The sequence below is a fragment of the Phyllobates terribilis genome, unplaced genomic scaffold, assembly GCF_046119375.1.
Source record: "Phyllobates terribilis strain yellow unplaced genomic scaffold, ASM4611937v1 Scaffold_9__5_contigs__length_417890890, whole genome shotgun sequence".
NCBI classification, from domain to species: Eukaryota; Metazoa; Chordata; class Amphibia; order Anura; family Dendrobatidae; genus Phyllobates; species Phyllobates terribilis.
In genome coordinates this window covers 112,439,815-112,465,950 of record NW_027362769.1, presented here as the reverse complement: position 1 = coordinate 112,465,950, position 26,136 = coordinate 112,439,815, and the positions used below count along the sequence as shown (strand labels likewise).

The window sequence follows — 26,136 nt, the reverse complement described above, 5'->3', positions numbered from 1 at the left end:
CAGTGGATATTGTGAGACAAGCTATTTAACTCTTTCATGCTTTTCTGATGGACATATGTCAGCATGTGGGGGTATAGGATGGGATTAAGAGCTGACCCCCACACCCCACTCCATACAGGGCAGATTTAGAAAAAAAGTTATTTTATACTTTTTCTCTATTATTTCTTGTGTTCCCCGTGTCATTGATTTTATGCCGTGACCTACACGTTAGTAAAACTCATTTATTTTTTTGGGGTCTAAAGTTTCACAGATACGGTAATAACGATCCGAAATCGGCACAATGATGTCATCCCAACCATGGCGCAGGGCGTCGTGGAGTATAAAGACAGCTTTGGAGCGGATCCAGTAACCTCTCAGAATGTGCAGTATTTCTTAGATCGTTTCTTCATGAACCGAATATCAATAAGGATGCTTCTGAATCAGCACAGTAAGTAAGAAAACCGGCATCGGGACTCGTCTATTGGGTTTCACTCTTGCAAGCATACTCTAAGCCCTTCAAAGGGAATATAGCATCAGAAAATGACCTCTTGGATAAGTCGGGGTCTTGTGTTTTATAGTTAGTTTTTTCACATCACAATCTGATTTAAAAAAGATATAATATATAGAATCTTACAATATTTTAATCTTGTGCAGAAGACTTTTCAGCAGTCTCTGTATCAGCAGAGGCATGATTACAATGACAGATAATAACACAGGATCCACCAATCATAATGGGTGATATTAGAACTGACCCTGCTCCCCCTCCTTTCACAATGACCCCTGCGTACTGTGAACCTTCTAGCCTTATTCTATACCTTTGGGGAAAGTTATATATTACTTTTTCAGATCTTCAGTTCTTGTTTGTACATGTACATGGCTGCCCGCTGTGGGTAGATGTCCTGAGTCATTAAGGTGTGGCAGATGTTGGCGTTTGCCCACTGTATGAATAAGATTCCTGTTTTTTTCCTTGGTTCTTATTAACCCAAGTAATGAAAAATGTTTAATCGAAATGAAGTGCTGTATACAGTAGATATCGTGGCACACACTCAACTCCCCATCTTTAATTGTATGTACTGAGAAAAGTAGAAGGCATCCCTGATTCTGATCTGCCCCGACAAGATGCTATAGCAGGTTTTCCAAGGATGGCAGCAAAAAAACATGCAAACTTGAAAATAATGTCAGGAAATGGCACTTGCTGCCGGGGGGGGGGAAAGTTCATTTTCTCCCCATAGCATTTGGCTAAATGGGGGCGTCGGGCAGGTTAGTGATGCTATTAAAGCACCACTCCAGCATTTTTTTTTTATTGCACTACTGGAGTGGTGCTTTAAATGTAAGCCCCATGTCTCATACTCACCTGCTGCCACCTTTAATCCTTTTCCCACATCGCTCCCATCGGTCTCCGTCAAAAAGTCACTTGCCGGCAGCTCCAGTGTTTCACGGAGTGCACCAGAGGTCACTTTTGAATACATCTCTATGGGAGCCTAGTTCTGGCTCTCATAGACTTGCATTGAGCTCTTGTGAAGTAACTTATGGCTTTCCACCAGTCAGAAGGTACAGGCAGAAGATGGTGCCGCCAGACGGTAGCGGTAAAAGGAGAAGCCGCCGGAATGGGGACACGGGGTTTACATTTAAAGCGATACTCCAGCGCTGAAAAAAAAACGCTGGATTGGTGCTTTAACCTGCAGATTAACCCCATATCTGCAGGATAATAGCGTTTTTTTTTTCTGGTGACAGGTTCCCTTTAAGTGCCTTTGAGTACGTAATGGAAAGTGGAAAAATTATGCAAGAACTTTGCAAAGTTGGTTCGAAAAGTGCAAAATTATCTTCATACAACATCCAAAGCATTTCAGGCTAAACAGAAGACATTGGGAGTGATGGTTTCAACCTTTAACATATGCCCCACACCGAGTAATAGGCGGCTATGGGTTATGGCCAAAGCATAAAGAAAGGGTAACTCAATATTGCTAAAAGACAAACCACAATCCTTCTGGTAAAATGTTCTACGGACAGATGGAACCACAAACTAGAGCTCTCTGGCGATGCATAGTGATAAGTTTATAGATGGTGCAGCCTACCTACAGTGACACATGGTAGAGGATCCATATTGTTGTGGAGCTGCTTTGATGCCTCTGGGACTGGAGGCCTTGAATATGTTGCAAGAATAATGAAATCAGAGGGTTATCAGAGCATCGTAGAGCGACACGTGCTCCCAAATGTAAGAAAACTAGGTTTTAGTCTAACAAAATGGGTCCTACTGCAGGACTGCTTTAAATAGCTGAAACTGTTTAATTTCAGTGATTACTTCCATTCATCCTGCGCTCCAATCTCTGAATTCCTTGTGTCGCATTGATTTTATTATTAAATAATTAAAAAAAAAAAAAAAAAATTTTTATATATATATATATCATTTTAATGATACATAGTTGGTACATTTCCTCTTGTTGACACAGCTGTTAATTTTGTCTTTGCATTGTAGCGCTTCTATTTGGTGGAAAAGTGAAGGAGAATCCAGCGCATCCGAAACACATCGGCAGCATAGACCCGGCAAGCAATGTGGTTGACGTTGTGAGAGGTAAGTTCTCTTCTGCTCTGATACAGATCGTGGTCAAATACATGGACCCTTGCCTCTATTGTCGCTGTTCGTTTGTGTTCGTACTTGTTATGTGTCTGGTAAGTGAAATGGGATAATCATTAGCGTTACTTTCCGCAGGACCTGAGCCCACTCCATACGTATCTGTGCCTTGGAGCCTTTCTCAAATGGGCAGATACGGCCGAAAATGATGTCCAACATAGCACATTGCGACTACACCTGCAAAATTACAGTCAATAGCCCTGTCAGTGCACACGTTTTCCAGGGCTTCAGACCTAAATCCCGATGGAGCTACTGACCGTAGGCTAAACTGCAATGTGAACTCTGCCTTATACCCGACTCCTATCTTCAACTCGCTGCACTTTGGAGCTAAACAATCAGAGACTAACTTTCTTGGTTTCCAATCAGTGCCTTTTACCCAAGACTGTTAGTAATAGTCTGGGCATCGGGACTGTGACATGTATAGTGCGGCATTCTTCCTTGTAAGCGCTGATGTGCTGCCCCTTTTTACATCAGAAGTCCACTTAAAACACAATACTGTGAGTCTGATGCATATTTTAGGTAAATGGTACCTTTTTTTTTTTTTTCTAATCCAAAGTAACTCAAAACAAATAAGGAACAATATTCCTGGCGCTGAGATATACAATAGTTTGAGAATAAGAAATATATATAATATATTCTATAAAATTCACAGTGACCGGCTGCAAGCACTCGCATACGGTATGCTAGCTGAAAATAAATAAAATAATTGCAAATTCATAGTTGCTGTCGTATGTATTCATGTGCAGTCATACAATTCTGTAGGCTTATGTCGCAAGTATCATCATGCTATATACCATAAGTTTCCCAAGCATGGATGCTCATCACACACATATGGTCACTGTGAAGTCTTGGCTTCAAAGGAGGCTGTCTGCACAATGACTGATAGAACAAGCATAGACTCTCGCTGCACCTTTTGGCCGCGGTCAAATAGTTCAGCGCTCCTTCCCACAGACTTCTTTCCCCTCAGTCTCCACCCTCTTTTTTTCTTGATTGACATCTCTGGCTTTCCAGGGATAATTAGAAAACAAGTACATGAAATCTGCACCATGCACCTGTGCTTTGTTTGAACAGTCATATGACTCTTCAAACTTTATATGTTACAATGCTTTTTTTTTTTTTTTTAAACACACGTTTGTATGATTCTATTTCACTGGATAACCATCACATGTGAAAGTATGTATTTCCATGCACACCAACAGTTGCAAAATGACAGCAGTTACTGGATGGCTGTTCTGTAACTGTCTCTGTTGTGCTACGTTCACATGTTCATGATTTGATGGTCTCCATTAAAGGGACTCTGTCAGCACAGGATGACTGTTCAAACTGAGTACAGGTGCTCGGTGCTTCATGGCGGGGCCAATCATTTACATACACCTTCCTTCCTGCTTGTTTTCCATCTGTCTCCTCCCTTCTCTGGCTCTATGAAGTCAGAGCTGTCAATCAAAGAAGAGGGGGTGGAGATAGAGGGAAAACAAGCAGGTGGAAGGTGTATATAAATGATTTGCTCCGCCATGAAGCACCGAGTGGCGGAACATAGTGTAAACAGTCACTATGTGCTGACAGTCCCTTTAAATCCGCTGACATACTTCATCCAGTGTAAGTGAACAGCAGGGTATTTCATACCTCATTCATATGCAGCGGAAAACATTTTCATTCTTGCAAGAAGTGAATTTCTGATAGAGTCCCTCATCCGTACATAAGGCTGTGACTTTCTTTCCTCCTAGAGAGGTCGCCTTAGGTTACAGTGCTGGAGAAGATCCGGGTTATGGTCAGAGTCACTGAGATTTTCCAGCAGGAGCCAATGCCAAACCTAGAAATGAATTACAGCACCTTGCCAAACGCTCATGTATAATTCAGATCCACGGTCTCTACTTATCTGGAAACTGTGAAATGTTCATTGACAATTTTCTTTGACCAGGAAATGAGCGCTTATGATCATATAAGAGATGTTATGTTTGTCATCTAAATCATCATAGCAATAACGTGAAGGTCTATTGATTAGCACCATACTGTTATTTTTTTATTATTTAACAGTATATGGTAAGTGCATTAGCGCCCCCTAGAGGTGACTGATGCATCAAACATTTCATCTTTAGATAATGTATCTGTACTTCTGATTATGTATCATAAAATTACTGCAACCGATCTCACAAGGGTAAATTTTCATTTGGAAAGATATTGTTTTCATTGTACAATTCCTATACAGAATGAATGGGGCAGCAGTCCGGATAGGTTATAACTTGCTGATATCTTCAGGTCCATCACAACACCTAAAGAGAGGTGGCCAGGCTTCAATCATTTTCTGGGAGACTGCAGGATATAGCGGAGTAGAGCACTCTGCTTTTTCGGGCAGCCCCCTATAAAATGATTGGAGCAGCGGTGAAGATGCCCCTCCACCTCTCTATCTAAATGAAGCCCTGTTCTGGCATAGGTGGCGGCACCAGCAGTCACACCCCAACCCCCCCGACACCAGATCATAAAGTTATCCCCTTGTGAGGTTTCTACTCACTTGGGGGCATCAGGAGGCAACAACACACAGGAGGCCTACTCCCTCCAAACACAGATCACGGGGTTAATCTCTAAAGTTGGGAATAACCATTTTCTAATCAATAACACATTTTATGACCTGGAAAAAGAGTGAAATATCAGTAAACTTTTTCCATTCATTCCAAACCTCAGCCCACGTCAGAGCACTGACACACTCCTTGACATGGATGGTATAGGAATATGGCTGACACATAATGGAAACTAACAAATAAAGTTGCACTCTGTAACGCTATAGCATGCAAATATGAAATTGGAATTGCATTACTGCCCTAGAAAAGAGGAAAAACCAAGATACTTAGCGCGTAAGTACACTAAGTATCTTTTGTTTTTTCCTATTTTCTAGAGCAGTAATGCAATTCCAATTTCATATATTTCATGTTTGCATGCTATAGCGTTACAGAGTGCTGCTTTATTTCTTAGTTATATATTTAGGTGACTTCTCTTAGTAAGCACCTGTGCACACCTGTTTTCTGTTTGGAAGTAACGGTCAGTCTTTTGATATGCGTAATGGAAACTAGGCAGACCCCATTATAGTCACTGGGGTACATTATGCCCTGTTGGTGTCATGAGATCAGGCACTACCAACTTTTATCGTTTTGCTCTTATATCCATGTTCTTCATTTGATGTTCTAAGCAGAGCCTCCGAAGAGCAGAGAGTGGAAGCACTAGATCCATATTCCAGGAATATAGTGTATGTTGGACACTTTATGATGTAAAACCCATATGTAGATCCCGGTCTATTAACTAATTTCCTATTTTGTTTTCTAGATGGATATGAGAATGCAAAAACCCTGTGTGACTTATATTACATGAGCTCTCCTGAGCTGGAGCTTGCAGAATTCAATGGTACGTTATCATATTTATGTGTCGTCTCCATGATGTCATTTTTTCAGAGTTGAGTTCTTGTACCTCTGCTGGTTCTCTACACTTCAAGCACAAATATTATTTTCGTTCTCCTCACTTGGTGCCACCAAAATGGTGCAACGTTTTTTCGAAACATTTGTCACCGTAGTGTTATATACACACGTACATTATATTGTAGTGATTTATTCATTTTGTAGCTGTTGTGTTTTTTTGTTTTGTTTTTAATACCCATATAAAGAATTTTTAGGGTCCTAAAGGAAAGTCTTCTATTAGCAAAAGTAGCTACGATGAAGTACCTCTTCAAATGGCCTCTTCACAGAAGAAGAGAACTGTCAATATGCTCCCTATGAAGAGCCTTGTCACGTGACTTGGGATATAAAGCCAGACCAGAATCTCCTCTTGCAGACTGACGTTTCAGGTTTTATGCCCCTCATCAGTGCAAAGTAGGAGCCTGGTTGGCTGTATGACACAAACAGATCACTGATTTTAGTGAGTACTCTGAAATATATTTACCCTGCAGGACAACTGCACACTTTCTGCAATCCATGTGATTCCTAGCTGAGGAACCACCTTGTGATCTACTAAATGTCAAGGGCCCCTTGTCCTGGATTGTCTATTTGTCTGAAACTGTTAAAGGCAGGATATTTTGTGTACTAATTAGTGTTGAGCGAGCATGCTCGACACTGCTCGGTACTCGCCCGAGCATCACGCTACTCGGGATGTTCGGCGAGCACCGAGCATTTTCGGGTTACTCGGGCGGGAGCTCGGGTCTCCGCCCTGCATGTTTGGCGCTCTTTACAGAGCCAATGAACATGCAGGGATTGCCAGCCAGTCACTGTAATGCCGCAGCCATGTTGTTTGTGGGCATTACAGTGATTGGCTGGCCACACAGCGTCACCTCGAGTATTTAAAACCGGGCGCCGCCATTTTGGACACAGACGCTCCAGATCAGACAGTGTAGGGACAGCGCTGCTGAGCTAGGGAGAGATTTTTGCTGCAAAATAGTTAGTGTAGGGTCTGTAAAGGCTGCCAGATCAAACAAACAGTCCTTCTCAGGGCTAATATCCATCCCAGGTATATCAGGCAGGCAGGCAGGCTGTATAGGAGACACAGTGGTTATACCAGCAAACACTGCATTACAGTCCTGTGTGCTCCTGTTTCTGAAATTGCTGGACTTAGCTGCAGGTCTCGGGGGCCAGTAAAATCCTCTTTTTTTCATCTAAATCCTCTTTTTTTCATCTAAATCCTCTTTTTTTCATCTAAATCCTCTTTTTTTCATCTAAATCCTCTTTTTTTTTTTCCTCCTACACACTGTACAAATACCCGTCTTATTAACCTATTGGTGTCCCCCACCCCCCCAAAAAAAAAAAAAAAAAAAAAAGTGTGTCTCTGACTTTTCAGACACAAATATATCTGTTGAAAAGAGTCTGGTATAGGCCACAGAAACAGAAGTGTGGTTTTGCAGTTCCACGGGTAAAATCTCTGTAGTACCCAGTTTTGGGCCTTTGTTATCTAAAAAAAAAAAACAGTTTGAGTGTGTCGCTCACTGTTCAGCTGCAAATCTATATATTGTAAAAAGTCTGGTATACCGCAGTAAATTAAAACTGGTTTTGCTGTTCCACTGTAAAAAATCTCTATTATTCAGGTTTTGGTATTTTTTCCGTAAGGAAAAACAGTAATAGTGTCTCCTGATTGTTCTGATTGTTTAAAAGAGTCGGGTGTAGGCCAGAGAAATAGAACTGTGGTTTTCCTCTTCCACGGTTCTAATCTACTTTTTATTACCCTTTTTCCATTGATAGTGCGAGTGTAAGCTATTTTACTTCCTTTACAATGGGCGAGGCGCGTGGCAAGGGACGTGGAACTGGACGTTCCGGTAATGGTGCGTGCAGAGAACGGGGCCGTGGCCAAGGTGAAAATGTGCCACAACCAACAGCCACATCTTCTCGCTCCCACTTCTTGACCAAATTACTAGGGAAGCACAGAACAGCACCAGTATTGCGAACTGATCAGTGTGAACAGGTTATTAATTGGGTAGCAGATAATACTTCCAGTTAACTGGGCACCACCACTTCCGGTCTGTCTTCCACACGGTCTTAGCAGCCGTGAATCTCGACCGCATACTCCTCCTCACCCTGATGCTCCTTCCTCCCACCATGCCGAGTGTCGTCAGACAGCAATTGATCCCACACTTGGACACTCTGAAGAGCTGTTCACTTGTCCATTTCGATATTTGTGCCCCTCGCCTGCTCCGCTTGAAGTGGTGGAAGAGGAGATCCCATGTAGCGATGCCCAAATATTTGAACAGCCACGGCCACAGGAAGTCGACGCTGGCAATTTGTCACAAGAGGTGGACGATGACGAGACACAATTGCCAGGAAGTGAGGAGGAGCATCGTGGTGCGCAAGTGGAAGTGGAGGAGGTGGTGGATGATCTAGTAACTGACCCAACGTGGCAGGAGGACATGCAGAGTGAGGCCAGCAGCACACAGGGGGAGGGAGGCAGAGTACCCCAACAGGCAGGAAGAAGCAGTGTGGTGGCCGCAGACAGAAGGCGGGCAACCGTTCCCTGTAACACCAACACGAGGGACGTTGCCAGTACAAGCGGTAGGTCTTCCAGAGTCTGGAATTTTTTTAAAGACACTGCTGATAACCCCAAAAAGGCCATTTGTACCACCTGCCATGCCAGCATCAGCAGGGGTGACAAAACTACCAGCCTGACCACCACCAGCATGATCAGGCACATGGCAGCAAAGCACCCGACTTTGTGGGGCGAACCCCAGGGTCCACGACCAGTGTCAGCGGGTGTCACCACTGCTTCTTCCGCTGTTGTGCGTGCAATAGAACCCCCTGTTGTGTGTGCAAGGCAATCCCCTGTCCATACTGCATGTAAAGATGCCCCCTCCTCTCAGTCTTCACTTGTTATGCCAGTTTCTCAAGAAACAGCATCAACGTCCACGTCCCACCGCAGCGTTCAATTGTCCATATCCCAGACCTTTGAACTAAAGCGGAAATTCGCTGCTAACTCTCCACAGGCCACAGTCCTAAATTCGCACATTTCATGACTGCTTGCGTTGGAAATGCTGCCTTTTAGGCTGGTGGAGACGGAATCCTTCCACAACCTTATGGCGGTGGCTGTCCCTCGGTACTCGGTCCCCAGCCGACACTATTTTGCCTGGTGTGCCATCCCCGCACTACACAAGCACGTGCCCCAAAACATCTACCGTGCCCCCAACAACGCAGTTACTGGGAGAGTCCACCTGACAACGGACACGTGGACAAGTGCTTGTGGCCAGGGACGGTACATCTCCCTGACGGCACACTGGGTAAACATAGTGGAAGCCGGGACCCAGTCGGACCTTGGGACGGAACACATCCTCCCCACATCGAGGATTGCGGGCCCTATGTCAGTCAGAGTTGCCCCCACAGTGTACAGCTCCTGCGCATCATCCTCCTCATGTTCAGCCTCCATCTCAGTTATCACCACATCAGTTACAAGCTGGAAGCACTGCAGTACTGCCTCAGCCAAGCGTCAACAGGCTGTGCTGAAACTCATAAGCTTAGGTGATAAACCTCACACTGCTTGTGAGTTGTGGACAGCTGTGAAAGAGCAGGCAGATCTGTGGCTGAGACTGCTGAACCTACATCCAGGCATGGTCATGTGTGACAATGGCCGTAACCTGGTGGCGGCTCTTAGGCGAGGCGAGATCACACACGTACCATGCCTGGCTCATGTGCTTAACCTCGTGGTTCAGCGGTTTCTTAAATCGTACCCCGAGTTGCCAGATCTGCTCGTGAAAGTACGCCGCCTGTCAGCTCATTTTCGCAAGTCGGCTACAGCTTCCGCCGCCCTTGCTGTGTTGCAGCAGCGTTTGCAGCTTCCGGCACACTGACTGGTGTGTGATGTCCCCACACGTTTGCACTCTACCCTCCACATGTTGCAAAGGATTTGTGAGCAGAAGAGATCAGTTGTGGATTACCAGCTGCAACAAGGCCGTTGATATTCAGGTCAGACTCCACACATAAGACCTCATGAGTGGACCTGGATGTCTGACATATGTACCATCCTGACAATCTTTGAGGAGGCCACCAAGATGGTGAGTGGCGATGACGCCATCATTAGCATCAGCATCCCACTTGTCTGTCTTTTGCATCGCTCTCTGCAGAGAATTAAAGAGGAGGCATTGCAGCCAGAGTATGATGAGATGGATCAAGAAGCCGTAGTGGGCGATTACACACAGCCCAGCCTCATCTCATCCCAACGTGCATTGGGGGACAATGAGGGAGCGCAGGAGGAGGAGGAGGAAGAACAGGAGCTGGTATCATGCGCTGTAGACGGTAGTACCTGTACAAGTGTCATACCGTCGGTTCAGCGTGGGTGGCCTGAGGACAGGGGGGAGGAGGAGGAGGAGGAAGAGAGCATGGTCAGTCGTCATCTTGGTGAGGACATGGAAGTCTTGCCCGTTACCATTCTGGCACGCATGGCTGACTTTATGTTACGCTGCCTTAACCATGACCCTTGCGTTGTCAAAGTGTTGGGTGACAGTCATTACTGGTTGGTGACACTTTTAGACCCCCGCTACAAGGAGAACTTTCACTCTTATTCCTGAGGTGGAGAGGTCTACAAAAATGGGGCAGTACCAGAAGGCCCTTGCTGCAGAACTGTTAAAAAAATTCCCATCTGAACACGCTAGCGGCAGAGGTCACAGTTCGTTGACCAGCCAAAGCGTACAAGCGATAGAGAGGCAACTCCAATCCAGCAGAGCCAGAGGAACACTGTCAACGTTCTGGGACAGTTTTCTCAGACCCTCCCTTCGGACAGACCCTGAGGCGCGGGGTACTCTCACAAGGAGTGGAAAGTTTCAAAAGATGGTGAGGGAGTACCTTGCCGACCGTACCAGCATCCTCCGTGATTCCTCTGTGCCTTTTAATTATTGGGTATCCAAGCTGGACACTTGGAATGAACTCGCTCTGTATGGCTTGGAGGTCCTGGCCTGGCCTGCCCTGCCGCTAGCGTGTTATCAGAGCGTGTTTTTAGTGCCGCTGGGGGAATTATAACTGATAAGCGCACTCGCCTGTCAACTGACAATGCTGACAAGCTGACTCTTATCAAAATGAACAAGGGCTGGATTGGACCAGACTTCTCATCACCACCAAATGACAGCAGAGTAACATAAAGTCAAATCCACTGTGTTATATTGGGAGGTGTATTCCCATGCACCGCTTCACAACCACACATGGGTATACGCTTCCTCATTTCGGCTGTTTAATCTTCTTCTCCTTATCCTCAGCCTCCACCACCACTATACCACCAGGGTGACCGTGGTCCGTGTTGCCATTATTAAAAGTTCCTCCGTCCTTCTTTTTGTCAGCTTTTGCTTGGAAGGCATAAGCAAAGACTGTGGGAGACCCACTCCCCAATAATGGGAATAATATTTTTAAGATGCTGTACTGTATGGCTCTTGTAAGGGGCATTAAAAGCCTGTTGTTATACCACTCTGACCTCCACGTCTCTTCTGAGGGGCATTAAAAGCGTCTTGTTAAGCTACTGGCACCTCCACGAGTCTTCGAACGGGCATTGCATTTCCTCCTAATTTTTGGAAGCTTTTGCTTGGAAGGCATAAGCAAATACTATGGGAGACCCACTCCCCAATAATGGGAATAGTGTTTGTAATATGCTGTACTGCATGGATCTTGTAAGGGGCATTGCAGTTCCTCATAATTTTTGGAAAGCCTTCCATTCACTGCTTAGGCTAACAGTGTACAGGAGACCCAGTTGCTATAAATGGAAAAAACGGTTTAGTTAAGGCCCTCTGACCTCCATGTCATTTCCAAGGGGCATTGGAGTGCCTCAAAATTTTTGGTAGGCATTGCACTCACTGTATGCCCTATAACTGTGTAGCCGAACCGCTCCTTTTGTTACAGAAACATATCCTACAAGACATGTGTGGTTGACTGGCCTGATATTGATGTGAATGGTCCCTGTTCCTCCTGCTCTTTCTCCTTTGCCACTACCTCATCCATCATTTATCACCTGAAGCTTTGTTTTAACGAGAGTCATAGAACTGGGATAGTAGCAGGAAAACATCCAGCAATCCTCGGCGGAGGTAGGATATGCGCCAAAACGCTGACCACCTCAGGCCTAGCCGCTACTACATACATGCACTTGCATTCCAAGAAAACAAAGCAGATGCTAACTTGTATCATCATCATCATAGTCCTCACCTTGGCACTCTCAACTCCCCCTGATGGAGAAGCCAGGGCCCACCAGAGGAGTCTGGTTCTCTGGTGGTCTCGTCCAATGCTGCCCTAAAGCAGGCTGGGCTAAGAAAAGTGTGTGGGGGGGAAGTTGACAGGAGACATAGGGGCAGCTGGGGACCGTTTATGGAAACCCGGCTGCCCCCAGGCGGCTGGGGATCGTGTGTGGACACCCGGCCGCGGGGCGGCTGGGGACCGAGTATGGACACCCGACCGCCCCCTGGCGGCTGGGGACCGAGTGTGGACACTCGGCCGCCGGGCGGCTGGGGACTGAATATGGATTACTGGCCGCCAACGCAGCCATTACGTGGTAGCCTCCACATGCATAAAAGGCCCAATTTCAAGTGCAAGCAAGCAGTATGGTATTGCAGCCTGGGGGTGGGTGGGTGGTTGGCTGCATATTTGCGCTTGCATTGCAAGGAATGGGGGAGGTACAATTGAACAGTGCCCTGGGACAAGAACTTGCACGGGGATAGTTGCAAGTCTGCATCTTCTGATGTGGCAAGGATGACTTTTGATGGGCACACTTTTAGGCAGTGACCTGGGTGTCAGAGATGCTTCCAGGGGTCTTCCCTATGCTGTTCCCATGTCTTTTCAGCACTGTATGCATGTGTCACACAGCACATGGCCAGATAAGGTTGTAAAATGTTAAAATGACATTTCCCGGTGAATGCATTTGTCACGGTTGAAAGCAATACAAAAGTGCAAAAACGCATAAAAAATGATACTTGTTAACATAGCCCAAGGTGTGGAGGAGTATTTTTTTGGGGGGGTTATTTATTTTACCTTATACACAAGTCTTTACCCTGGAAAGGATGTTTCTTAACATATTTCACAGGAAAACAGTTTCAGTTTAGTTTTTGAACGTTTTGTTGTGAGCCCTTATAAGTGGCTTAATACCTCTGACCACGTTGTTGACAACAGTGACCTGGGGGTCAGAAATGCTTCCCGGGGCGATGCCCATGCTGTCCCCATGTCATTTGAGCACTGTCACTATCGTTTTGGGCACTTGTTAGGCTTTTAAAAGACTGCCGTGGGTGCCACCGCAAAAATGCTCGTGTCTCCCATAGACTAACATTGGGCTCGTTGCTCGGGTCGAGCACCCGAGTATCACGGTGAGCTCGGCCTGAGCTTCGAGCACCCGAGCATTTTAGTGCTCGATCAACACTAGTACTAATTTCCATTGTATCTTATTAATCTTCCAGCACAGAATCCAGGACAGCCGATCCAGGTGGTGTACGTGCCCTCCCATCTGTACCATATGGTGTTTGAGCTTTTCAAGGTGTGTGATCTGTTCTCACCATCCTACTGATCAGGAGGACATTTAACTTCTTATCGTCTAGTCTATATTTTGTTTTGTTATATTTCATTAAGTTTTTAAGTTTAGTGGTGAAAGAAAAATTCGAAGTTTGTAAGAAGAAAAAAATAAGAAATGACACCATTTTCCAAGACCCATAGCGTCTCCATTTTTCGGGATCTGGGGCCGGGTGAGGGCTTATTTTTTGCTTGTCGAGCTGACATTTTTATTGATACCATTTTGGGGTAGATCCGATGTTTTGATCGCCCATTATTGCATTTTATTTTAATGTTGCAGCGACCAAAAAACGTAATTCTGGCATTTTAATTCTTTGTCTTGTTATGCAGTTTACCGATCTGATTAATTATTTTTATATATTGCTAGATCTGGCTATTCTGAATGCGGCCATTCCAATTGATTTTATTTTTTTTTAACTGTTTTATTTTGAATGGGGCGAAAGGGCGGTGATTTGAACTTTTTATATATTTTTTTTATTCTGTTAATATTTTTTAAAACATTTTTTTTTCACTTGATTCAATAGTGCAGAAATGCTCATCTGCTATGAACGCCGACCGCTGGGCAGTGTTCATAGCAGACAGTCTGTGACAACCACATGGTCTCCTGCACAACCCAGGTTGTCTTGGCGACCCACGATCATGTGACGGGTGCGCCGGTCTTATGACGTGCTTTTGCTGCAGCCATGTTTAAATGCCGCTGTTGGAGTTTGACAGCGGCATTTAACATGTCAACAGTGGGTGGATCGCGATTCCACCCACGGCTTTTAGGGGCACATTACAGCTGATCAGATCAGCTGTCATGTTCCGGAAAAGATGCGGGCTCAGCGCCAGAGCCTGCATCAAACAGGGGGAGGCGACCTTGGACGTACCTATACGGTCGGAAAGGAATTAGAATTTCAAATCATCACAGACCTTTCCATAATGGTTCATTTAGTTTGTGTAATCATATGTGACATATTACATCATGGCAAATTCACCAAAAATCCATTTTTACATACTGTGTATATTTATAATAAAGTTAATTTTGTGCATAAATCGTTTAAATGATACATATGTACTAAATTGATTAATGTAATGACTCCCCCATACAATCAAAAGAATAAAGGGGTTGTCCGGTCCAAAGTGCTAAGTCTGCAGTCACTGTGTGTGACTGCAGACTTCTGAATCCCCCCCTAGCGCACACACTGTTTCAGACCCGGGATCATCACAGTGCACAGTGCTTGCACTGGGGGGGATTCATAAGTCTGTAGTCACACAGGGTAACTGCAAACTTATCAATTTGGACGGAACAACCCCTTTTAAAGGTAAATCACACAAACAGCATATTCAATTATTTAATACACATGTCTGCGTTTCTGGGGTCATTATGAAATAAGGAAGTCAATGGTGCATCATGGAGCATGCCCTGCTGTCCTGCGGATAGTAATATATCAGTACTGTACTAGAAAAGTGATCCTGTTTCTTTAAGATGGCCATCAGATTAACTTGTGACAAATATATGATACACTGAGATGTGTTACCTAGGATTATCTGCTGTATATCTGTACTGGGACACTATTGAGGGCTTGTCCGCTGGGCTTCCCATAATAGATAGGCGGTTTTGGTGTCCAGGAGCATGCACACAAAGATTATGTTGGAAGGGAAACGTTCCCACAACCAAGATGGTGGACATGAGTTCCTAAGCTGCAAAGAGTACATACACAGTATGTACAAAATGGTTTTGTGGTGAATTTGCCATGATGTAATATGTCACATATGATTACACAAACGATATGAACTATAATGGAATGGTGTGTGATGATTTGAAATGTAATATAAATTATGTATTAACTGGTATGTGTGTACACGTGTGTACATGTATGTGCACATGCACTTGATGGTTGTACTCACTTGCTTGAGAAAGGTTCTGTGATCTTACTGAAATGTTGCCACGTGAGTTAATAAAGTCCACACTTTTTGCCTGTTGATGGAGTGCTGCCCCTTCTTATCTTTAAATATCTAATGGATTATGAGATTTATGGTCCGGGAGGCTTGCACCGTGTTGTTGGCCCACAAAAAGTACCATGAAGGTCATGTCAATCACAGACCCTACCGAATATACTGTGTCATGTGTTCTCTATTGCTGATAACTATCCCTTCTTGTAAAAGGAATCGGTGACTGCAGAGTTTGGGTCTTTTCTCTTCTTCTTAGAATGCAATGCGTGCCACCATGGAATTCCACGCAGACAAAGGCGTCTATCCTCCCGTGAAAGTGCGAGTAGCTTTGGGAAGTGAAGACTTAACAGTCAAAGTAAGTTCCTCCGTAACCATGCTGCAAAAATAAACTGCGGAGAAGCATTACTATTAGTGACCATGTAGATTTCAGGGCAACTTTCTGCTGTGTTTTTTTTTGTTTTGTTTTTTACATTTTGTAATGGCAACTGCAATAAGTTTCTTCCAATCCGTCAGGTTATTGTTGTTTTTAGTGGACAGGATAGCCTCGTGTGTTACAACGTTCCACCCAATGAAAAATTAGATACTCCTATACCCTAAAAAGCAGTTCATATGGTCTTTAAAGGGGTTGTCCACCCTTTTAGGGACAATTTTTATTTAAATACATGTATTTGGGGCTAAAAAGAACTTTTTTGCAATTTAGGTTTCATTTGAAAAATTAATAGTTTGGGCTTTTACGGGCTCTTTGTTTCCTGGCACTTTCAACTTTGAAGACGTCTCTGGTTATAAATCAGCTGAGAGAAGCTTTAAAAAAAAAAAAAAAAAAAAAAAAAAAAAAAAATCAGGCAACTAGAATGAGCTCACTGATGGATTTTCAGTTAAATCATTCTGGAGCCAGGAATAGACAGAGCAAAACAGAGGCTATAGAAGGCAAACTTTTTAATGACACACACAGTTGCAAAAAATTTTTTTTTATTTATTTTTTATCCCAAAATAAATACATACATACATACATACATACATACATACATTTGAAGTAGGGGGAAAAAAAATTGTCCCTAGTGGTTGGATTGATACAGAATGTATATTAGATAATAGCATTTCTTTCTACAATAGACACTACACTAGATCATCTCTTTATCTGGCTGGTGTCAGGTGTGTGTATATATGTGTATTATATATATATATATATATATATATATATATATATATATATATATATATATATATATATATATATATATATATATATATATATATATATATATTTATTTATATTGTAATCGACAATGGTTTACATCGCAGCTCAGTGACCGTGGGGGTGGAGTGCCGCTCAGGAAGATTGATAGACTGTTTAACTACATGTATTCGACTGCACCACTTCCAAGAATGGAGACCTCTCGTGCCACACCGCTGGTGAGTCCCAGGACGTCCCAACAAATGTGGAGATGTCAAGCTTAGATCTCTTACCATACTTTATATGCGTTTGGCCAGGTTCACATGTTGTTTTGGCGACATGTCCATGAATATATTGGAAAAGACCCTTTTAAATCCCCAAAAAACAGGATTCTGACATGCACCCCGACAGAGCCAAGGACTTCAATTATCAAACGGAGTTTGGACTCCATTTAAGCTTTTTTTCTCGCCGGATCCATCTATGAAGTCAGAATCCGAGCACATTAGGCTACACTATTGTTTCCCACTTCAAGGACAGATACTGCCAAGAAAAGCTCAAGCCGGGTTCAAAGTTGCTTGTTTTGGACTCTCATAATTTGAAGTCTGTGGCTCAATTGGGGGATTGTCTGAATCTAGTTTTTGAGGGTTCAGATGGAATCAATGAATGTGTGCACCCAGACAAGATGTAAACCCAGTGGCCTTAAGGAACATAGAGGTTTTTGTGAATTAAGGTAGAATCTGATCCAAGCAGATACAGACTTATAACTTTTGTTTGCCAGAATTTCCTATTCATTTGGAAATTAAATTGTCGTTAGAACCAACGATGATATTGAAATGTGCAGAAAAAAAAAGGATGCTGTTCACTCAGGAACTTGTTCCCGAGGCGGCTGGGGGTTTTGAAGGGATGGATTTTATTATTTCAGGGTAAAACTTATGATAGATAGAAATATACAGTGCCTACAAGTAGTATTCAACCCCCTGCAGATTTAGCTGGTTTGATAAGATGCAAATAAGTTAGAGCCTTCAAACTGCAAACGAGAGTAGGTTTTATGAACAGAAGCATAAATCTTACAAACCAAAAAGTTATGTTGCTCAGTTGAATTTTATTAATTTTTAAACATAAAAGTGTGGGTCAATTATTATTCAACCCCTCTGTTTAATATTTTGTGGAATAACCCTTGTTTGCAATTACAGCTAATAATCGTCTTTTATAAGACCTGATCAGGCCGGCACAGGTCTGTGGAGTTATCTTGGCCCACTCCTCTATGCAGATCTTCTCCAAGTTATCTAGGTTCTTTGGGTGTCTCATGTGGACTTTATTCTTGAGCTCCTTCCACAAGTTTTCAATTGGGTTAAGGTCAGGAGACTGACTAGGCCACTCCAACACCTTGACTTTTTCCCTCTTGAACCAGGCCTTGGTTTTCTTGGCTGTGTGCTTTGGGTCGTTGTCTTGTTGGAAGATGAAATTATGACCCATCTTAAGATCCTTGATGGAGGAGCGGAGGTTCTTGGCCAAAATCTCCAGGTAGGCCGTGCTTTCCATCTTCCCATGGATGCGGACCAGATGGCCAGGCCCCTTGGCAGAGAAACAGCCCCACAGCATGATGCTGCCACCACCATGCTTGACTGTAGGGATGGTATTCTTGGGGTCGTATGCAGTGCCATCCAGTCTCCAAACGTCACGTGTGTGGTTGGCACCAATGATCTCGATCTTGGTCTCATCAGACCATAGAAACTTGAACCAGTCTGTCTCAGAGTCCTCCAAGTGATCATGAGCAAACTGTAGACGAGCCTTGACATGACGCTTTGAAAGTAAAGGTACCTTACGGGCTCATCTGGAACGGAGACCATTGCGGTGGAGTACGTTACTTATGGTATTGACTGAAACCAATGTCCCCACTGCCATGAGATCTTCCCGGAGCTCCTTCCTTGTTGTCCTTGGGTTAGCCTTGACTCTTCGGACAAGCCTAGCCTCGGCACGGGAGGACACTTTCAAAGGCTGTCCAGGCCGTGGAAGGCTAACAGTAGTTCCATAAGCCTTCCACTTACGGATGATGCTCCCAACAGTGGAGACAGGTAGGCCCAACTCCTTGGAAAGGGTTTTGTACCCCTTGCCAGCCTTGTGACCCTCCACGATCTTGTCTCTGATGGCCTTGGAATGCTCCTTTGTCTTTCCCATGTTGACCATGTCTGAGTGCTGTTCACAAGTTTGGGGAGGGTCTTAAATAGTCAGAAAACGCTGGCAAAAGAGATCTTTAATCCACACATGTGAAGCTCATTATTCTTGGTGCCTGAACTACTTCTTAATACTTTAGGGGGACCAAACAGAATTCTTGTGGTTTGAGGGGTTGAATAATAAATGACACTCTGAATTAACTTTTAACGTTTTAAAAAAACAAACAAAAAAAAAACAAAAACAAAATTTGCTGCAGTGCATTTCCCACTTCCAGGCTGATCTACAGTACAAATGTCACAATGCCAAGTTAATTCCGCATGTGTCAACCAGCTAAATCTGCAGGGCGTTGAATACTACTTGTAGGCACTGTATATAGGGAATAGATCTTTTTGGGGGTGATTTGACCTTGTGCAGGTTAGGCTATGTTCACATTGGTGTTACTGCTTTTATTCATGATCTAAGGGTTAAAGTCTCTTCTGTAGAGTGACAAGCCAGGTCTGGCATGCCAGTATGCGGAGACTTAAAGGCATTTAAGTCTCCTCATACTGGTATGCCATACCTGGCTTGTCACTCTCCAGAAGGAGAAACCTTACCTCTTAGCTACCAGCCTTAGCCTCTCACCTAGCCAAATCCAATCTCATACTTTGCACTGATGAGGGGCAGTACCCCAAAACACTGTCTGGAAATTGGGATTCTGATTTGGCTATTATCCTTAAGGCCCCATCACACTTAGCGACGCTGCAACGATCCCGACAACGATACGACCTGTCAGGGATCGTTGCTGCGTCGCTATGTGGTCGCTGGTGAGCTGTCAAACAGGCAGGCTCGCCAACGATCAGGGGAGCAGCGACATTGTGGAAAGAATCTTTCCTGCTCCTGGTTACCAGCCTGCTGAAGCAGGAGCAGGCTGGTAACCATGGTAAACATCAGGTTACTAGGGGCACACGCGCACCTAGTAACCAGTTGTTTATCATGGTTACCACTCTGCTGCAGTGAGCGGGAGGTTACCGCTCACTTTAGCAGGCTGGTAACCATGATAAACAACGGGTTACTAGGTGCGTGTGTGCCCCTAGTAACCCTATGTTTATCATGGTTACCAGCCTGATCGCTGCTCCCACTGGTCACACACAGTGATGTGTGCTGACCAGCGGGAGGGCAACGACCAAAAAATGGTCCAGGACACTTTGCAGCGATCAGCGACCTCACAACAGGGGCCTGATCGCTGCAAAGTGTCACACATAGCGACATCGCTGGTGAGGTCGCTGTTGCGTCACCAAAACCGTGACACAGCAGCGATCTCGCTAGCGAGATCGCTATGTGAGACGGGGGCTTAAGTCGTATTGTAAGGCTCGTTAAAGGGTCGATATTGACTTGTAGGATGGCTGCTTCCAATAGGTGGCGCTATAGTTCAAGTCTTTTTCCTCTCTGAAGAGGCAATTTTCATATCTATTTGATGGAAGTCATAGCACTGTGCCAGATCCATAATACTTCTCCAAATTGGGACATGGGCATTGTAAATGCATGTACACAGCAGGAAGAGGAGGCTGCAAAACCCCTTGGATATTAAAATCAATGTTGATGGCGATGACAGCACTCTGTGCGACTCACCAGCCCCTAGACATTGAATAGTATAGCACTGCACATGTGTGACCACCACACCATTTAAACCTCACTGTAGGTGTGCAGGGAGGGGGGGGCTTGGATTCTAGTGACTGGTGGGATCTCTGTCCCATTAACAATGTTATCTTTGTTCCTTTCATGTCATGGTAAACAGGCGGGGTTCGGCTATGGCTTACCTATATCCAAGCTGTATGCACGGTACTTCCAGGGAGACCTGAAGTTGTATTCTTTAGAAGGATATGGAACTGATGCTGTCATATATATCAAGGTATGGAAAAGTTAAGCATAATCTGTACCTCTGGCAATCCCCCGGTTGTCATATATAATCTGAATATTACTTACTATATTAATGGGTACTATATGGACAAAAGTATTGGGGCACACGTCTTAATCATTGAATTCAGGCTCTTCATTCAGTCCCATTGCCCCCAATGTATAACATCCGGCCCCTCGCCTGCCATCTGCATCTACTAACATGACAATGTGGGTGGTAGTAAAGAGTTCACCAATTTCAGCGTGGTCCTGTTTTCGGAACCACCGGTGTAACAAGTCAGGTTATCCTGCTTTCTGAAATCTTCCCCCATCACCTGTGAGTGATATTATTGAGAAGTGGAAGGAACCGCAGCAACTCAGCCACGAAGTGGAGACCATGTAAAGTTACAGGGCAGCGGCTGAGTGCTGATGAGCAGAGGGCAGAGAAGTCACCACGGCCCTGCTGACTCCATAACTGCAGTGTCCAGACCTCCTTTGCTATTAACATCAGCACAAGAACTGCGCCCCCGCCAGGAGCTTCATGGCTGAGCAGCTACATTCAGCCTTACATCACCAAGCACAAGGCCGAGCACCAGACAGAGTGGTGTAAAGCCTCCACCACTGGACTCTGAAGCAGTGGCAACACTTGTAGCTTCCAACTTTGTGGGAACAGTTTGGGGAAGGCCCTTTTCTGTTCCCCATCACCCAATGTCCATACAGACGTGGATGGGGGAGTTTTCGTGGAAGAACATGATTGGCCGCACAGAGCCTGGACCTCAACTCCATCCAACACCTTTGGGATGAACTAGAATGGAAATTGTGAGCCCGGCCTCTCCTCCAACATATTTGGGTCTGACCTCCCCAATACTCTTGTGGGTGAGGAGGCAAAAATTCCTACTTATAGAAATCCTACCCAAAAGAGTGGGAGCTGTTATAGCTGCAAAGGTTGGACCGTCAGCTCCTGTTAAGGTCTATGGATTTAGATTGGGATGTTGTAAATTAATCTGTATGGTAAACCTGGATTTGTCCCAATACTGGTCCATATAGTGTATCTCTTCAGTGGCTGCAGTTAATAATGCATTTTCCCTCCATATCCAGGCTTTATCTACGGAGTCGGTAGAGAGGCTCCCTGTGTATAATAAGTCAGCATGGAAACATTATAAAACCAACCATGAAGCTGACGATTGGTGCGTGCCGAGCCGCGAGCCTAAAGACATGACCACGTTCCGCAGCAGCTGAACGGCCCTCGGCTTCATCTTGGACCCGGCTTGTCCCACAGTTGTCCGGTTTGCACCCTTCATATATTTTTCAGTGGGTATAAAGTGTGCATTCTGTGATGAAATGGATTGTACAAGCTTATCCCTTGCCAGGTATATAGGGAAACCACATTGTAAAACACACTGTGTACCGGGCTGATCGGTGGAGGAGCTGAAATCCACATTTCACATAGAAAATGTACCATATATACATATATTCTCATATGCTATAGTCTGACTATAGCAAGGCAGTGCCAGACTATGACTGATCTTAAAGAGCATTTCCCCTAAATAAATTAAAAAAAAAATTTAAAGGGGCTGTTCTGTATTCTCATCACCTTCTTTAAATATTTTTTGGGTCAGGTACAGCAGCTGAAACCCTCTTCAATCAGTGTTATGCCCCCGCAGAACCAGTGCAACGATCCAATATATAAGGAGCAGGAGTTGACTCGGGTCCTCTCTGATGTCTCTATACAGACAAGAGTCGTCCTATTCTTACCTATCTGTATATTGTTTTTGTGGCAGCTCCGCCACAGGAATTATTATTTTTTTGTCATTTAAACTTTTAATAGTGAGCGGCTTCCGAGCGGAAGCCAGAAGAGTGATCGTGCGCCTTCTGTTAACCGCTTCCCGGCTTTCGAAGCCTGAAGCAGTTAAAATAAGTAACATACGCAGAGCAAATGGATTTTTCATAATTGTGCTTTATGTTCATTCTTTGTAACTTTTTTTTTTTTTTGTGCCTTTTTTTTTAGAAAAGATGTGCGCACATAGCCTTAGAGTCCCTGCAACAGAACCTTTAGAGTAGATATAAAGAGTACGGTCCAGGTTCATTAGGGTTAAAACACTTGTAATAAGTCTTTGAAATTTTTGTGCAAAAAACTTGATCTTTTCACGCCAGTCTTACCAAAAACTGGGGAGTAACGGCACAGCTCATCTAAATCATGACTAGAGATGAGCGAACCCGAACTTACAAGTTCGGGATTTCTACCGGACACTCTGTCCGATGCAAAACGCCGAACACGGACGTCCATTTTAATGTACAGAGTTTCGGGGAAAGTCCAGCAGAGAGAGAGGTGTGTTTTTTTTTTTTTGTTTGTTTGTGTTTTCCGTTCTCCAGGTCCAAAGTTTGGGTCTCCATTGTTTTCAATAGGGTTCGGGTACTATTTTGGTATCCAAACCAAACTTTGGAATAAAGATGGGGGTGAGCGGACCTGTGGTACTCTATCCATGACAAGCTGTACTTACACCAGTAATCTTACTTCAGTCCTGCATGGAGGCGCACGCAACTTCATACGCATCTGACCCCTGTTCAAGATCGGCGGTATTCAAGTCTGTCTTGATGAATTGGGGGTCTGTCTTTTTTTTTCACTGGAGGACCTGGCTCATCCTTTTATTTCACAGGCAGAAAATTGATTTAGAAGAGCACCATGTAATTCCTTATTTCTCCTGCGGGGGCACTGCTGTCTGGATATCCTACTATGATGATCACTAGGACTCAGGAACGGGGCAGACAGTTGTTTAAAGCAGATAAAATCAATCCTTAAAAGGAGTTCAGTTTTGGTTTTTTTAATTTATTTCGGTAAATGCTCTTTAATAAAAACCAGCATTTCAAGTCGTAACCAGTTGCAAACTATTGACCCTCGCCCTTTCATTATATTTTTGTGTGTATTTTGGTATCTGGTGTGCTGTGACGCTTAATAGGAGCAATACTTTATAGGGACTACAATGCTGAATTTTAAGGGTCACATTTTTTCCCCCCTGTGTACTTTGTGATGTCATACATCTGGATTTCTGCAGAATTTATCCTACTCTTATTTCTTAAATATCTATTCAGTCCTTTTGAAAGAACCTGTTCTGCATATAGATATTTTTCTGCGATTTGTATGTATCTTATTTAAGGAAATATGAAGTGAATTAATAATTAAGCGAAGAAAAAAAAAAACCCGCGTGTGAGAGCGAGTCTCTCTTGTTCTAATCTTGTATTTTTCTTGCTACACAATGGAGCCAGAGCTTTATATAAAGTATACGAGTGACATTCATACGGTGAATTCAATTCCAGGTTTCCTGCCTTGTCTCTTATGAAATTTTCCAGTATGTGCACAAAATAAGTGTGAAAGACCCCTTTTAAAACAAACTTTTTTTTTTTCAGACAGGGATGAAGGGTGAATCCATACATTGTGAAAAAATATATTTTTTAAAGGGATATTCCACACTTTTTTTTATCATTTTAAATCTGGGCCTATAGTGGTCTAATAAAATTTATATATACACGCATTATTAACAAGACATTTGGTAATGCTGCTCATGTTTTGTCCTGGTCTTTTCACTTTCTTTTCTGGTGGGGAACATCACGTGACCACTGCAGCCTGTCAGTCTTTGCAGAGGTGATGGGTTGATCATGTTACGGTCACTGATTGGCTGCAGTGGTCAAGTAAACAAACCCGCCACAAGAGTAAGCAAGTAGATTGGTGGGAGATATTCCTACCCATATCAATAAATGGAAGAGGAGGATATATATATATATATATATATATATATATATATATATATATATATATAAATTTTTTTTTTTTCTTAAATAGTGGTCTGAAAATAAAGCGTTGGAAAACTTCTTAAAGGGGTCCTCCCATCTCAAGGATCCAATCCCAGTAGGTGTAATAAGAATAGCATATGCCTCCAATTATACATTAGTATAGTTCTTCTGATTTGCTATGTTGCTTACCCCATGTGCGGGGCATTGCAGTAGCTCCAATATCCAAGGTTATGACCACTCATATAGTGACAGTTAGTGGTGGTAACTATGGAGACATGAGCTACTGAAATGCCCTGCACATGGGGTAAGCAACATTGCTTACCAAAAGAACTGTACTACTTTCCTAATTGGAGGTGTTTGCTATTATTACACCTAGAACATATTGGGCTAGGATCTTGGAGATGACCATACCCCTTTAAAGCTATGGCTCCATAGTGCAGAATTCTAGATAGATACACTATAAAATATGGGAGTCCAGGTGACGGAGCTGCCCTTCTCCGAAGCTTGAGGCTTATGTAACACTTGCATTTTTTGGGGGAACACCTATTTATTTCACTTTACAGACTGGTAAACACAATTTGGTATCTTCTACCACCTCCCCACTGACAGTGATGAGTATTACAAGCCAGATTTTGAGATATATGCAAGTTCCATTGGTTTAATTTTCATCTGCTATATTTTTATGCCATAAATGTAAAAGATAGGAATACCCCTTTAAGGCTCCAGAAACTGCAAAAGTGAACAAAGCCTTAACCTTTTGGGGTAACATTTGTTTTTTCTTTTAAATAACCATCACTGTATTGCTGTACTGTTGGATTTCTGATCTTTGCCTTCTAACGTTCACATTTCTTTTTAACTCTTTCTGTATTGTGCCTTTATTTTCTTTTGTTAGACCATGAAAATAGGCTTTGTTTTATTTGTATTTTAACTTTTTTTTAAATATATTTCTGGGATATTTTTTGTCTTTTACTTTTAGCAGCTGTGAAAAGGGGTGGGAGGGAGGGAGAACAAGTCTATGATATGGTAGATATGTCAGATTATTTTGTGATATTGACCCTGTTCACATGGGAGTTATTACAAAGAACTGCATCACTATCCCACAAGAAAAAAAAACTGCTTGCAGGTGGCTGCATTTATGGGACTGTGTTAAGACATACATGCTGTATACCATTATGTATTTATAATTCTGGGTTGAAGACAAAGTGGTGGACACTGCAATAAAAAAAATTATATTCACTTGTTGCTTTTTTGACTGCTGTGTTAAAAGGGGTTTTCCACCTTTTGGGGAATTTTTTTCTTTATTTTAATGGTTGTAGTTGGAGCTAAAAATCATTTTTGGAAATGGGTTTCATTAAAAAATTTGCACATTTTGCCTTCTAGAGTCTCTTGTACTATTGCTGGCTGCAGAACGAGTTAACTGAGAATCTGTCAGGCAGCCCGCTTTGGCAGTCTGAGGACAATTTGTTACTCTTATCTGTCTCTCTGAGCACCTCTCAGCTGCTTTATGATCACAGACCACATGAATGTAGAATGTACAGGGAATCAAAAGACCTGTAAAAACCAAACTGCAAAATTTTTACTGAAACACAATTTATAAAAAA

At 43.5% G+C, this 26,136-nt stretch overlaps 1 protein-coding gene across 1 annotated transcript in view; it reads left to right on the top strand.

The window, feature by feature from the left end:
• Positions 1–25,491, top strand: part of PDK1 (pyruvate dehydrogenase kinase 1) — a 33,388-nt gene extending 7,897 nt beyond the window's left edge. Inside the window, exons 4-11 of the mRNA XM_073646940.1 lie at positions 243–427; positions 2,456–2,551; positions 5,927–6,004; positions 13,482–13,558; positions 15,782–15,880; positions 16,828–16,938; positions 20,649–20,762; positions 21,845–25,491. Coding sequence (XP_073503041.1) covers positions 243–427; positions 2,456–2,551; positions 5,927–6,004; positions 13,482–13,558; positions 15,782–15,880; positions 16,828–16,938; positions 20,649–20,762; positions 21,845–21,985 — 901 coding nt within the window. The 3' untranslated portion in view covers positions 21,986–25,491. The remainder of the gene's footprint in view (positions 1–242; positions 428–2,455; positions 2,552–5,926; positions 6,005–13,481; positions 13,559–15,781; positions 15,881–16,827; positions 16,939–20,648; positions 20,763–21,844) is intronic.
• Positions 25,492–26,136: the final 645 nt, after the last annotated feature.